General features: G+C 45.3%; 1 protein-coding gene across 8 annotated transcripts in view; it reads right to left on the bottom strand.

The window, feature by feature from the left end:
* The window catches only part of LOC117150514 (nesprin-1), a 102,785-nt gene that overhangs the window by 20,202 nt on the left and 67,653 nt on the right, over window positions 1–14,930 (bottom strand). The window contains exon 21 of one of the 8 annotated variants that reach the window (XM_033317430.1): window positions 260–14,328. The exons of the other annotated variants lie outside the window; for them this stretch is intronic. Coding sequence (XP_033173321.1) covers window positions 260–14,328 — 14,069 coding nt within the window. The remainder of the gene's footprint in view (window positions 1–259; window positions 14,329–14,930) is intronic. 8 annotated transcript variants of the gene reach the window in all.

The raw sequence follows: 14,930 nt of genomic DNA, 5'->3' as shown, positions 1-14,930 counted from the left end.
TAGTTAGGCATTTGCATTATCCATTGCCATTATGGCCAGGCCCGGACCAACTTCACGGCGGGCAATTTCCCGGATCTGCTGCTGCTGCTGCTGCTGCCTGTTGCAATGTGTTGCCGCAGCAGCATCCGTTGGTCGGAACCTGGCCACAACAGCAACACGAACGATTGCCGTATAAAAGCCATGAACAAATACCGAAACCACACAGAAAAGCTGCAAATATTAGAATTATGAATAAACGAAGGCTCAATGTGATGTTCACCTTCTGGCGTTGTTCTGGCAGTTCGTTGCTGCTTGTGGTTGTTGTCGTTGTCGTTGTGTTGCTAGTTGTCGATGGCGTGTCAACTGTGGTTGTTGTCGTTACGGTTGTGGTTGTTGTTGTGGTGCGTCGCACCACACCGGTATTTTCGGTGGGCAATGCCACCTCCTCTCCACCGCTGCTGCTAGTTGTTGTCGTTTCGGTGTGAGTTGCTGCCGAAGGTATATCTGCTGCTGCTGCTTCTGCTACTGTTGCTGCTGCCGGTGTTGCACGTGCAACATCGGGCTCTACGGCAGCAACATCCGATGTTGCTGCTGGTGTCTCCGCTGCTGCTGTTGTTGTCGTTGTTAGCTTATCGACTACGGCCGTTGCAACCGGAAGTAGAGCACCGGTTGCTGCCAGCGCTGCTGCATGTGTTGCTGTTGCTGCTGCGTTCGCCTTGGCGGACAGCGTGTGAGTTGTGGCGCTTGCCAATTGGATTAGTGCGTTTGCAACGTTTAGGGAACTAGTAGTTGTACTGGGACTGGTTTCAGGGGCTGAGACGGGGTCGTGGGCGGGGGCGGGACATGTGGTATTAGTTTCGGTTAGTACAGATTCAACACCCGATATAGTGGGTGCCAGTGGTACACTTTCTAGTTTAACCTGAGGCTGTTCGGCTTCTAGAGCCAGATAAGTACTGTCGTCACGCCAATGACCCACACCGCCCGGTAGATCGGTGGACCTATACTCCGATGAACAGCTACGGTTCTGACCGTACTGGGCATCGTGCTCGGGCGTGGGGGTCACATTACCACTACTACCGCTACCAGGATCCTTGTCGTTCGGTTTATCATCGTCGTCGTTCGGCTTGCGAATTTCTGGCACAGTCGGCTTACCTCCCTCTTCGTCATCGTCGTCGTCGTCGTCATCATCGTCACTGTCATGTTCGTCCTTGTCTGGTATTCCAGTAACACCGTCTGGCTTTTTAGAATCGCCGTCAGGTTGTTGCTCCTGGTTCTTGTCTTTGTCGAGTTCCGCTTCGCTACTGACGACATCAGCACGTTTCAGTCCGTCGAACAAGTCGTCGGCCAAATGTGCATCGACACTAGCTGGCTGCCAATCGTCCAGATATAGATTCAGACGCAACTGATCGAGGTTGCCAAGCGATGGTGCCGTCAATGGCTGGGCGGTAGGAATGATTGGTGATGACGATGCATCTGGTTCAGTCTTTTCTACAACGCGATCGGTTATCGTGGTCGTCGTGGTTGTCACTACAGTTTCTGTAATGCCGTCAGTCTTTTGCTTATCGTCTTGAGTTTCCTGAGCTTTCGTCGTGTCTATGGTTGTCCTTGGCAACAATGCGAATGCATCGCTTGCCGTTTGCCTATAGTGATTGATAAGTTTGAGGAAATCATCTTGACTGAGGTTCCAGAGCAGTTCACTGGGTTCTGCCTGGGATTGAGGTGTTTCAATGACCAGGGGTTCATCAGCTATGGGTTCAATAGGCGATTCTACAATGGATTTCTCGACAAGAATTTCTACACTCTTAGTTTCCACCGGGACGGGTTCTTTTTCTACAATAGGATCAGATGACTTTTCAAGGGTGAGCAACTGGCTAATGTTGTCGACATCTATACGAGACTTGGGCAATATATAGGTTTGGTCAAGATAAAGATTAAGTGCAAGGATTTCGGAATTGATTTCAGGTATCGTTTCGGGTTCAATTATCACGTAATCTTCTACCAAAGGAACATCTTCTTTGGGTTCCTCCAAACACGGTTCTTTCGTTATATTTACCAGCTTCAGTTGCTGGTATTGTCCCTGCAAGAATTCGTATTGGGGATGCACTTTGAACGACTCGCGATGAAGATTCTCAATAAGGTTATCCGGCTTAGTTAGTTCAAAAGTTTCTGGTTCCAAATCCAGTTCATTTTTATGGCTGGTTACCACAGTGGACACATAAGATGTTGGTGGGGATTCATTCTCCACGATAGGTGTATCCTTATGTGTGGTCACCGTTGTGGTCACATATGTTGTTGTCGTTGTTGTTATGTTTTCCGAATTCTTCAGAGGCTTTGGCTCCTGGAAGTCGGTTGTTTTGCTCACAACATGAGTAGACCAATCAGGAGTCCTTTCATTGTCCTTTTGTACATCTGGTGTTGGGAACACAGTTGTCTCGGTTTGGACAATTGCTGACCATGTTGTTGGCTGATCAGTGGGTGACTTTACCGCTACTTCGTCAATGGCTTCATCGTCTGGAATATTTACTTTAATGGGTTGGCTTTCTTCTGGTTTTGTCTCGGTTGTTTCAACTGTGGCCGTAGGTTTTTGACCCGGCTTGAGGGTTGCTGACCAGTAGGATGTCTCACATATAAAGGCATCGTCTGAAGGAGAGTCAGGAATTTCTTTGAAGGGCGCCAGGGGAGTGTTTTCGGCTTCATCATTTCCAGAGTCAATAGATATATTAACTGTTTCGACTGGTTTTTGAACCTCATCAACAGCATCTACAATCTGCGTGATATTTTTCGCTACATCCTTAAATGGTGCCAAGGGTGTTACTTCAGGTTGTGACTCTGGTACGGGTTCTTCTTCACTGTCGGAGAAGTTCATGGGCTCATCCAAGACATCCATCCAAGAGCTTGAAGAGGCATCAACCGGCAGACCGGCATATGCTGGTTTCTTTGGTTCGTCAACTTTGATGACTGTCTGTTCGACCTTGGGTTCTTCGGAAATAGGAAGTTTGCTAATGGTTTCGGTAGTTGTTGTCGTAGTCGTAACTGTTGTAATAGTCTTGGATTCGTCCACAACAGAAGCTTCAACAATGGGCTCATCCTCGACTACTTCATTCACAAGAGTTTCTTCCTTCAGTGGCTCAGAAACTGGTTCCTCTTCGTCGTCAGAGAAGTTCATGGGCTCATCCAAGACATCCATCCACGAGTTCGAAGAGTCATCGACGGGAAGACCGGCGTATGCTGGTTTTTTGGGTTCTTCAGGTTTCTTCTCCGGTTCTACTACCTTCTGTGGTTCCTCGGAAATAGGAACTTCAATAATGTTTTCGGTAGTTACTGTTGTGGTGGTTACTGTTGTAATGGTCTTGGATTCGTCGTTAACAGAAACTTCAACAATTGGCTTATCCTCGACAACATCTTCCACAGGAGTTTCTTCCTTAAGTTGCTCAGGAACTGGTTCCTCTTCGTCGTCAGAGAAGTTCATGGGCTCATCCAAGACATCCATCCACGAGCTAGAAGAGTCATCGACGGGAAGACCGGCGTATGCTGGTTTTTTGGGTTCTTCAGGTTTCTTCTCCGGTTCTACTACCTTCTTGGGTTCCTCGGAAATAGGAAGTTCGCTAATGGTTTCGGTAGTTGTTGTCGTGGTGGTAACTGTTGTAATGGTCTTGGATTCGTCCACAACCGAATTATCAACAATTGGCTTAACTTCTACTACTTTTTCGACGATCGTTTCTTCCTTTTGTGGCTGAGGAACTGGTTCCTCTTCGTCGTCAGAGAAGTTCATAGGTTCGTCCAAGACATCCATCCACGAGCTAGAAGAGTCATCGACGGGAAGACCGGCATATGCTGGTTTTTTGGGTTCTTCAGGTTTCTTCTCCGGTTCTACTACCTTCTTGGGTTCCTCGGGAATAGAAACATCGCTAGTGGTTTCGGTAGTTGTTGTTGTGGTGGTTACTGTTGTAATAGTCTTGGATTCGTCCACCGCCGTAGATTCAGCAATTGGTTCCGTCTTTAAAACCTTTTCGACAAGGAGTTCTTCCGTATGTGACTCAGATACTGGTTCAACTTCAGACTCGACCACAAATTCAAAGGGAGCAAGTGGAGTTTTTATTTCCATTGACGTTAAAGTATTGTTGACGTCTTCACCGATTACAGATCCAGGTTCTAAAACTGATTCAGGTTTAGAAGCAATCACTTGATGAACTGATTTTTCTGCATTAATGAAATCAACCACATCGCTTGGCAACTTTCGTTTAGACTTTGGCTTTGGCTTTTTAGTCTTTGGCTCAGTAGTTTCAAAAGTGATTGGAATGTTTACTGTGTGCTCATTTGTTGATTTCCTTACATCTTCAACGACAGTTGGTTTGGACTCAACTTGAAGGGGTCGAATATGTTGAACTGGTTCTGGCACATTATGGGCGGCTATAGCAGCCCATGACATACCAGAGGTATAAGGAGAAGGAGCTGGTGGTGGAGACGGTTCTTCTACAAATGCTACAGTTTCCTTAGGTGGCTGGACATACTCAGGAGCTTCCGTAGGCTGTTGAGCTGGTGCTTTAGGTACATTATTTTTCGGCTTCTTTGATTTTTTGTTTCGAGGCTTTTCATCAAAGTTCGAAGCCTGTGACTGTTGCGAACGTGAGCGTGAGCGATTTCGTTTCTTTGAAGTAATTTCCAAGAATTCTTGGTCAGTCTCGGATTGCGGTTGAGTTTCAGTGACTACCTCGGTTATTTGAATTTTCGGCTTTACGCTCACTCGGGAATGTCTTTCCTGTATTGGTTTTTGTGTCTTTATTTCTACAGCATCTGTTTCTTCCTTATGCCAAGACTCCAGCGGCTCCACATCATCCTCATCTACAAGGTCTTTCCACGATAGCTGAGAGGGTTTCTCAAGTGCTTCATCTCCTTCAATGGCAGGAATGATAGGGTCCGGGAACTCCAGAAGATCTTCATGTGCCTGTACTTCGACAAAAGTGTGTTTTGGTTCACTCTTGATGGGTTCCCTTGCCTCAATTTTCTGATATTTAATGTTTGTATTGTTGTTGTAACCAGACTTCTTAACAACTTCGGCATAGGTGTCTGATGATGACCATACTGATGGTTTTGTTGGTGCCGGCAACTGAATGTTGAATTCAGGAGCTAAAGACACAGCTACGCGTTCAGTTTCGGGAATCTCTTCGTTGACAACAGAACTTTCAATATCATCATCTCGTTTTTTGTCGTTTTTGGGCTTTTGTTTCTTTTCATCAACATGAGTGGGATGTTCACGTTCCTGATTACTGCTGTCATCGGGATTGATCTCATCGACGGTTTCAATGACACGATTTTCAGTAAACGTTGGCGTCAAATCGATGTTATGCGAAACGATTGACGACCAAGACAAAGTTTGTGGCTCAGGAACTGCTTTAGTTACTCCTTCTCGCAAGTGATCCTTTCGGACAGGAACGCTTTCACCGGTTGGCTGTTGAATAGGCTGCACTATTTTCTTTTCCTTTTTAGGTTTCAGCTTTTTGACTGAATCATTGACAACCGTAGAGTGATTCTGCTCATGGTCGATAAAGTTTTGAATTTCGACCGATTTTGATTCCACATGCTGCGGAAGTGTTGGTGGAACCTCAACAGACTGAGCAACAATAGACGACCAGGAAAACGTATGCGATTCAGATATTGGTGCTACATCCTTTTGAACAGTGGTAAATCCAATAATCGGTTCAACAACGGACACTGGAACATCAGACACCACAATTGACTCTTCAACACTTTGAACCTTGGATTTCTTTTCCTTCCTTGCCTTAAGTTTTTTCGGTTTTCCAATTAAAGGTTTCTGATCTTCAGCTACATCAGTGATAGGAGCCTCTGCTACATCTTCAGTAGTTTGAGAGACAATAGACGACCATGATAGTGGTTGCGATGGGGCCACCTCACTAACTGGAGTGGGTTCTGGTTGTGGCTCGGGCGTTACTTCTTCAACAACTGTGGTCACCTCAACAACTGGTTCCTCAACAAAAGTCACTTCAACAGTGGGTTTAACAACGGCCTCGGGAACTGCAGACTCTACAATGGGCTCTGGATCCAAAACCACCTTAGATTTCTTTTCCTTCTTCGCTTTTTGTTTTTTCGGTTTTTCTTCTAAGGGTTTCTTATCTTCAGGTTCTTCCGTGAAGCGAGTCTCTGTCACATTTGTCGTAACTTCCGTGGTTTGAGAAACGATAGACGACCATGATAGTGGTTGCGATGGGGCCACCTCACTAACTGGAGTGGGTTCTGGTTCTGGCTCGGGCGTTACTTCTTGAACAACTGTGGTCACCTCAACAACTGGTTCCTCAACAAAAGTCACTTCAACAGTGGGTTCAACAACGGCCTCGGGAACTGCAGACTCTACAATGGGCTCTGGATCCAAAACCACCTTAGATTTCTTTTCCTTCTTCGCTTTTTGTTTTTTCGGTTTTTCTTCTAAGGGTTTCGTTTCTTCAGGTTCTTCCGTGAAGCGAGTCTCTGTTACATTTGTCGTAACTTCCGTGGATTGAGAAACGATAGATGACCATGATAGTGGTTGCGATGGGGCCACCTCACTAACTGGAGTGGGTTCTGGTTCTGGCTCGGGCGTTACTTCTTGAACAACTGTGGTCACCTCAACAACTGGTTCCTCAACAAAAGTCACTTCAACAGTGGGTTCAACAACGGCCTCGGGAACTGCAGACTCTACAATGGGCTCTGGATCCAAAACCACCTTAGATTTCTTTTCCTTCTTCGCTTTTTGTTTTTTCGGTTTTTCTTCTAAGGGTTTCGTTTCTTCAGGTTCTTCCGTGAAGCGAGTCTCTGTTACATTTGTCGTAACTTCCGTGGATTGAGAAACGATAGATGACCATGATAGTGGTTGCGATGGGGCCACCTCACTAACTGGAGTGGGTTCTGGTTCTGGCTCGGGCGTTACTTCTTGAACAACTGTGGTCACCTCAACAACTGGTTCCTCAACAAAAGTCACTTCAACAGTGGGTTCAACAACGGCCTCGGGAACTGCAGACTCTACAATGGGCTCTGGATCCAAAACCACCTTAGATTTCTTTTCCTTCTTCGCTTTTTGTTTTTTCGGTTTTTCTTCTAAGGGTTTCGTTTCTTCAGGTTCTTCCGTGAAGCGAGTCTCTGTTACATTTGTCGTAACTTCCGTGGATTGAGAAACGATAGATGACCATGATAGTGGTTGCGATGGGGCCACCTCACTAACTGGAGTGGGTTCTGGTTGTGGCTCGGGCGTTACTTCTTCAACAACTGTGGTCACCTCAACAACTGGTTCCTCAACAAAAGTCACTTCAACAGTGGGTTCAACAACGGCCTCGGGAACTGCAGACTCTACAATGGGCTCTGGATCCAAAACCACCTTAGATTTCTTTTCCTTCTTCGCTTTTTGTTTTTTCGGTTTTTCTTCTAAGGGTTTCGTTTCTTCAGGTTCTTCCGTGAAGCGAGTCTCTGTTACATTTGTCGTAATTTCCGTGGATTGAGAAACGATAGACGACCATGATATTGGCTGCGAGGTGGCTGGGGACACCTCACTAACTGGAGTGGGTTCTGGTTGTGGCTCGGGCGTTACTTCTTCAACAACTGTGGTCACCTCAACAACTGGTTCCTCAATAAAAGTCACTTCAACAGTGGGTTCAACAACTGCCTCGGGAACTGCAGACTCTACAATGGGCTCTGGATCCAAAACCACCTTAGATTTCTTTTCCTTCTTCGCTTTTTGTTTTTTCGGTTTTTCTTCTAAGGGTTTCGTTTCTTCAGGTTCTTCCGTGAAGCGAGTCTCTGTTACATTTGTCGTAACTTCCGTGGATTGAGAAACGATAGATGACCATGATAGTGGTTGCGATGGGGCCACCTCACTAACTGGAGTGGGTTCTGGTTCTGGCTCGGGCGTTACTTCTTGAACAACTGTGGTCACCTCAACAACTGGTTCCTCAACAAAAGTCACTTCAACAGTGGGTTCAACAACGGCCTCGGGAACTGCAGACTCTACAATGGGCTCTGGATCCAAAACCACCTTAGATTTCTTTTCCTTCTTCGCTTTTTGTTTTTTCGGTTTTTCTTCTAAGGGTTTCGTTTCTTCAGGTTCTTCCGTGAAGCGAGTCTCTGTTACATTTGTCGTAACTTCCGTGGATTGAGAAACGATAGATGACCATGATAGTGGTTGCGATGGGGCCACCTCACTAACTGGAGTGGGTTCTGGTTGTGGCTCGGGCGTTACTTCTTCAACAACTGTGGTCACCTCAACAACTGGTTCCTCAACAAAAGTCACTTCAACAGTGGGTTCAACAACGGCCTCGGGAACTGCAGACTCTACAATGGGCTCTGGATCCAAAACCACCTTAGATTTCTTTTCCTTCTTCGCTTTTTGTTTTTTCGGTTTTTCTTCTAAGGGTTTCGTTTCTTCAGGTTCTTCCGTGAAGCGAGTCTCTGTTACATTTGTCGTAACTTCCGTGGATTGAGAAACGATAGATGACCATGATAGTGGTTGCGATGGGGCCACCTCACTAACTGGAGTGGGTTCTGGTTCTGGCTCGGGCGTTACTTCTTGAACAACTGTGGTCACCTCAACAACTGGTTCCTCAACAAAAGTCACTTCAACAGTGGGTTCAACAACGGCCTCGGGAACTGCAGACTCTACAATGGGCTCTGGATCCAAAACCACCTTAGATTTCTTTTCCTTCTTCGCTTTTTGTTTTTTCGGTTTTTCTTCTAAGGGTTTCGTTTCTTCAGGTTCTTCCGTGAAGCGAGTCTCTGTTACATTTGTCGTAATTTCCGTGGATTGAGAAACGATAGACGACCATGATATTGGCTGCGAGGTGGCTGGGGACACCTCACTAACTGGAGTGGGTTCTGGTTGTGGCTCGGGCGTTACTTCTTCAACAACTGTGGTCACCTCAACAACTGGTTCCTCAACAAAAGTCACTTCAACAGTGGGATCAACAACTGCCTCAGGAACTGCAGACTCTACAATGGGCTCTGGATCCAAAATCACCTTAGATTTCTTTTCCTTCTTCGCTTTTTGTTTTTTCGGTTTTTCTTCTAAAGGTTTCTGCTCTTTAGGTTCTTCCGTGAAGCGAGTCTCTGTTACATTTGTCGTAACTTCCGTGGATTGAGAAACGATAGACGACCATGATAGTGGTTGCGATGGGGCCACCTCAGTAACTGGAGTGGGTTCTGGTTGTGGCTCGGGCGTTACTTCTTCAACAACTGTGGTCACCTCAACAACTGGTTCCTCAACAAAAGTCACTTCAACAGTGGGATCAACAACTGCCTCAGGAACTGCAGACTCTACAATGGGCTCTGGATCCAAAATCACCTTAGATTTCTTTTCCTTCTTCGCTTTTTGTTTTTTCGGTTTTTCTTCTAAAGGTTTCTGCTCTTTAGGTTCTTCCGTGAAGCGAGTCTCTGTTACATTTGTCGTAACTTCCGTGGATTGAGAAACGATAGACGACCATGATAGTGGTTGCGATGGGGCCACCTCAGTAACTGGAGTGGGTTCTGGTTGTGGCTCGGGCGATACTTCTTCAACAACTGTGGTCACCTCAACAACTGGTTCCTCAACAAAAGTCACTTCAACAGTGGGTTCAACAACTGCCTCAGGAACTGCAGACTCTACGATGGGCTCTGGATCCAAAATCACCTTAGATTTCTTTTCCTTCTTCGCTTTTTGTTTTTTCGGTTTTTCTTCTAAAGGTTTCTTATCTTCAGGTTCTTCCGTGAAGCGAGTCTCTGTTACATTTGTCGTAACTTCCGTGGTTTGAGAAACGATAGACGACCATGATAGTGGTTGCGATGGGGCCACCTTACTAACTGGAGTGGGTTCTGGTTGTGGCTCCGGCGTTACTTCTTCAACAACTGTGGTCACCTCAACAACTGGTTCCTCAACAAAAGTCACTTCGACAGTGGGTTCAACAACTGCCTCAGGAACTGGAGACTCTACGATGGGCTCTGAAACTGGCACTGCCTTAGATTTCTTTTCCTTCTTTGCTTTTGGTTTGGTTGGTTTTTCTTCTAAAGGTTTCTGCTCTTTAGGTTCTTCCGTGAAGCGAGTCTCTGTTACATTTGTCGTAACTTCCGTGGATTGAGAAACGATAGACGACCATGATAGTGGTTGCGATGGGGCCACCTCACTAACTGGAGTGGGTTCTGGTTGTGGCTCGGGCGTTACTTCTTCAACAACTGTGGTCACCTCAACAACTGGTTCCTCAACAAAAATCACTTCAACAGTGGGTTCAACAGTGGGTTCAACAACGGCCTCAGGAACTGCAGATTCAACAATGGGCTTCGAAGCTGGCACAACCTTAGATTTCTTTTCCTTCTTTGCTTTTGGTTTGGTTGGTTTTTCTTCTAAGGATTTCTTATCTTCAGGCTGAGCAGTGTTTCGAGTCTCTGTTACATTTGTGGTGACATCCATATTCTGTGAGACGATAGATGACCAAGACATGGGTTGAATTGGTAAAGTTTCCACAACGGACGGAATTTGTGCATCTTGCTGTGTTTTAGGATCATCGCGCATGATAGTACCATCAACGTATGGTTCTAAACCCACTTCAACCACTGATTCCATCTTATTGTGTTTCTTTTCCTTCTTTGATTTTTGTTTCTTTGTCTTTTCAACCACTTCGGAGCTCCTTTCGTGTGAAATGAATTTGTTTATTTCTTGCGAGTTCTGGAATGCAGGTTCTACCACTTTAACATCATGGTCGGCAGATTGTGTCATTTTTGTAATAGGTTCCTGGACACCTTGTCGGACAATTGAAGACCACAAAGTGCTATCGGAACTGAGTATGTTTGTTTGAACGTTTTCATCAAAATCTTTATCGACCATTGTTGACCACGAAGTTTTTGTTTCATCCTTAGCTGATTCACTTTCGATTGGTATAATTTCTTCTTTAGGCGTCAAAATTTTAGCTTCCTTTTCCTTTTTTAACGGTTTTTCTTTCTTTGCCTTTGATTTAATCAAAGGTTCTGGAAGTTTAGCAGGCTGTTTTACTGTTTGCACTTTACCTAAATTGGATTCAGTTGGGACTTCTACATTATTCTTTTCTAAACTTATGAAGTCCACAGTGTGACGCAAGACATCAGCATATGACGAATGCTGTTCCCATATATTAGAAGACAATGGCTTTGGTTTGACTTCTTCTTCAGGTGATTTCACTGGTTCTACTACCTTCTTGGGTTCCCCGGGAATAGGAACTTCAATAATGTTTTCGGTAGTTACTGTTGTGGTGGTTACTGTTGTAATGGTCTTGGATTCGTCGTTAACAGAAACTTCAACAATTGGCTTATCCTCGACAACATCTTCCACAGGAGTTTCTTCCTTAAGTTGCTCAGGAACTGGTTCCTCTTCGTCGTCAGAGAAGTTCATGGGCTCATCCAAGACATCCATCCACGAGCTAGAAGAGTCATCGACGGGAAGACCGGCATATGCTGGTTTTTTGGGTTCTTCAGGTTTCTTCTCCGGTTCTACTACCTTCTTGGGTTCCTCGGAAATAGGAAGTTCGCTAATGGTTTCGGTAGTTATTGTCGTGGTCGTAACTGTTGTAATGGTCTTGGATTCGTCCACAACAGAAGCTTCAACAATGGGCTTATCCTCGACTACTTTTTTCACAAGAGTTTCTTCGTTCAGTGGCTCAGAAACTGGTTCCTCTTCGTCGTCAGAGAAGTTCATGGGCTCATCCAAGACATCCATCCACGAGCTAGAAGAGTCATCGACGGGAAGACCGGCATATGCTGGTTTTTTCGGTTCTTCAGGTTTCTTCTCCGGTTCTACTACCTTCTTGGGTTCCTCGGAAATAGGAAGTTCGCTAATGGTTTCGGTAGTTGTTGTCGTGGTCGTAACTGTTGTAATGGTCTTGGATTCGTCCACAACAGAAACTTCAACAATTGGCTTATCCTCGACAACATCTTCCACAGGAGTTTCTTCCTTAAGTTGCTCAGGAACTGGTTCCTCTTCGTCGTCAGAGAAGTTCATGGGCTCATCCAAGACATCCATCCACGAGCTAGAAGAGTCATCGACGGGAAGACCGGCATATGCTGGTTTTTTGGGTTCTTCAGGTTTCTTCTCCGGTTCTACTACCTTCTTGGGTTCCTCGGAAATAGGAAGTTCGCTAATGGTTTCGGTAGTTGTTGTCGTGGTCGTAACTGTTGTAATGGTCTTGGATTCGTCCACAACAGAAGCTTCAACAATGGGCTTATCCTCGACTACTTCTTTCACAAGAGTTTCTTCGTTCAGTGGCTCAGAAACTGGTTCCTCTTCGTCGTCAGAGAAGTTCATGGGCTCATCCAAGACATCCATCCACGAGCTAGAAGAGTCATCGACGGGAAGACCGGCATATGCTGGTTTTTTCGGTTCTTCAGGTTTCTTCTCCGGTTCTACTACCTTCTTGGGTTCCTCGGAAATAGGAAGTTCGCTAATGGTTTCGGTAGTTGTTGTCGTGGTCGTAACTGTTGTAATGGTCTTGGATTCGTCCACAACAGAAGCTTCAACAATGGGCTTATCCTCGACTACTTCTTTCACAAGAGTTTCTTCGTTCAGTGGCTCAGAAACTGGTTCCTCTTCGTCGTCAGAGAAGTTCATGGGCTCATCCAAGACATCCATCCACGAGCTAGAAGAGTCATCGACGGGAAGACCGGCATATGCTGGTTTTTTCGGTTCTTCAGGTTTCTTCTCCGGTTCTACTACCTTCTTGGGTTCCTCGGAAATAGGAAGTTCGCTAATGGTTTCGGTAGTTATTGTCGTGGTCGTAACTGTTGTAATGGTCTTGGATTCGTCCACAACAGAAGCTTCAACAATGGGCTTATCCTCGACTACTTCTTTCACAAGAGTTTCTTCCTTCAGTGGCTCAGAAACTGGTTCCTCTTCGTCGTCAGAGAAGTTCATGGGCTCATCCAAGACATCCATCCACGAGCTAGAAGAGTCATCGACGGGAAGACCGGCATATGCTGGTTTTTTGGGTTCTTCAGGTTTCTTCTCCGGTTCTACTACCTTCTTTGGTTCCTCGGAAATAGGAACTTCAATAATGTTTTCGGTAGTTACTGTTGTGGTGGTAACTGTTGTAATGGTCGTGGATTCGTCGTTAACAGAAACTTCAACAACTGGCTTATCTTCAACAACTTCTTCCACAGGAGTTTCTTCCTTAAGTTGCTCAGGAACTGGTTCCTCTTCGTCGTCAGAGAAGTTCATGGGTTCATCCAGGACATCCATCCACGAGCTAGAAGAGTCATCGACGGGAAGACCGGCATATGCTGGTTTTTTGGGTTCTTCAGGTTTCTCCTCCGGTTCTACTACCTTCTTAGGTTCCTCGGAAATAGGAACTTCAATAATGTTCGCGGTAGTTGTTGTCGTGGTCGTAACTGTTGTAATGGTCTTGGATTCGTCCACAACAGAAGCTTCAACAATGGGCTTATCCTCTGCTACTTCTTTCACAAGAGTTTCTTCGTTCAGTGGCTCAGAAACTGGTTCCTCTTCATCGTCAGAGAAGTTCATGGGTTCATCCAGGACATCCATCCACGAGCTAGAAGAGTCATCGACGGGAAGACCGGCATATGCTGGTTTTTTGGGTTCTTCAGGTTTCTTCTCCGGTTCTACTACCTTCTTAGGTTCCTCGGAAATAGGAACTTCTATAATGTTCTCGGTAGTTGTTGTCGTGGTCGTAACTGTTGTAATGGTCTTGGATTCGTCCACAACAGAAGCTTCAACAATGGGCTTATCCTCGACAACATCTTCCACAGGAGTTTCTTCCTTAAGTTGCTCAGGAACTGGTTCCTCTTCGTCGTCAGAGAAGTTCATGGGTTCATCCAAGACATCCATCCACGAGCTAGAAGAGTCATCGACGGGAAGACCGGCATATGCTGGTTTTTTGGGTTCTTCAGGTTTCTTCTCCGGTTCTACTACCTTCTTTGGTTCCTCGGAAATAGGAACTTCAATAATGTTTTCGGTAGTTACTGTTGTGGTGGTAACTGTTGTAATGGTCGTGGATTCGTCGTTAACAGAAACTTCAACAACTGGCTTATCTTCAACAACTTCTTCCACAGGAGTTTCTTCCTTAAGTTGCTCAGGAACTGGTTCCTCTTCGTCGTCAGAGAAGTTCATGGGTTCATCCAGGACATCCATCCACGAGCTAGAAGAGTCATCGACGGGAAGACCGGCATATGCTGGTTTTTTGGGTTCTTCAGGTTTCTTCTCCGGTTCTACTACCTTCTTAGGTTCCTCGGAAATAGGAACTTCTATAATGTTCTCGGTAGTTGTTGTCGTGGTCGTAACTGTTGTAATGGTCTTGGATTCGTCCACAACAGAAGCTTCAACAATGGGCTTATCCTCGACTACTTCTTTCACAAGAGTTTCTTCCTTCAGTGGCTCAGAAACTGTTGTGGTGGTTACTGTTGTAATTGTTTTGGATTCGTTATTTGGTTTTTCTTCGCTGGTTGATTGTACTTCCTGTATGGTTTCAATAATCTTGTTGATGTTGGCTTCGTCTCCATTCTCATGAGGAAGAGGAATTTCTATTTCGTCTTCTATAAGTTCTTTCCACGATTTTCGTTCAACGACCACGTCGTCCGCCCCATCGTCAATCATTTCAGACCATGACATTAGGGGCGTACTTTCTACGTCCTTTTGAACAGGTTCTTGCAAAGGTTCCTCCAGTTTTGGAGCAATTTTTGGTTGGGTATTGCCACTCGACTTCTTCACAGACTTTTTAGGAACTGGTTTGATACTTTCAGCTTCAATAAAATCAGTGACTTGATGACTAACCACAGATGACCAGGAATGACCAGCTTCGTTCTTTTGTTGACTTAGATCTGTAGATATAGCATGATCTTTTGGATGTTTCTCAATTCGATCGGATCTTATTTGCTCTTTTATCCTTTCTCCTTGTTTCGGCTTTGTTTCCTGTTTAGCCTTTGGTTTCAAGTCAGCCATATGATCAATTTGACTGGCGATT

This window comes from Drosophila mauritiana, chromosome 2L (genome assembly GCF_004382145.1).
Source record: "Drosophila mauritiana strain mau12 chromosome 2L, ASM438214v1, whole genome shotgun sequence".
Classification (NCBI taxonomy): domain Eukaryota; kingdom Metazoa; phylum Arthropoda; class Insecta; order Diptera; family Drosophilidae; genus Drosophila; species Drosophila mauritiana.
This window is presented reverse-complemented; position numbering and strand designations above follow the sequence as displayed.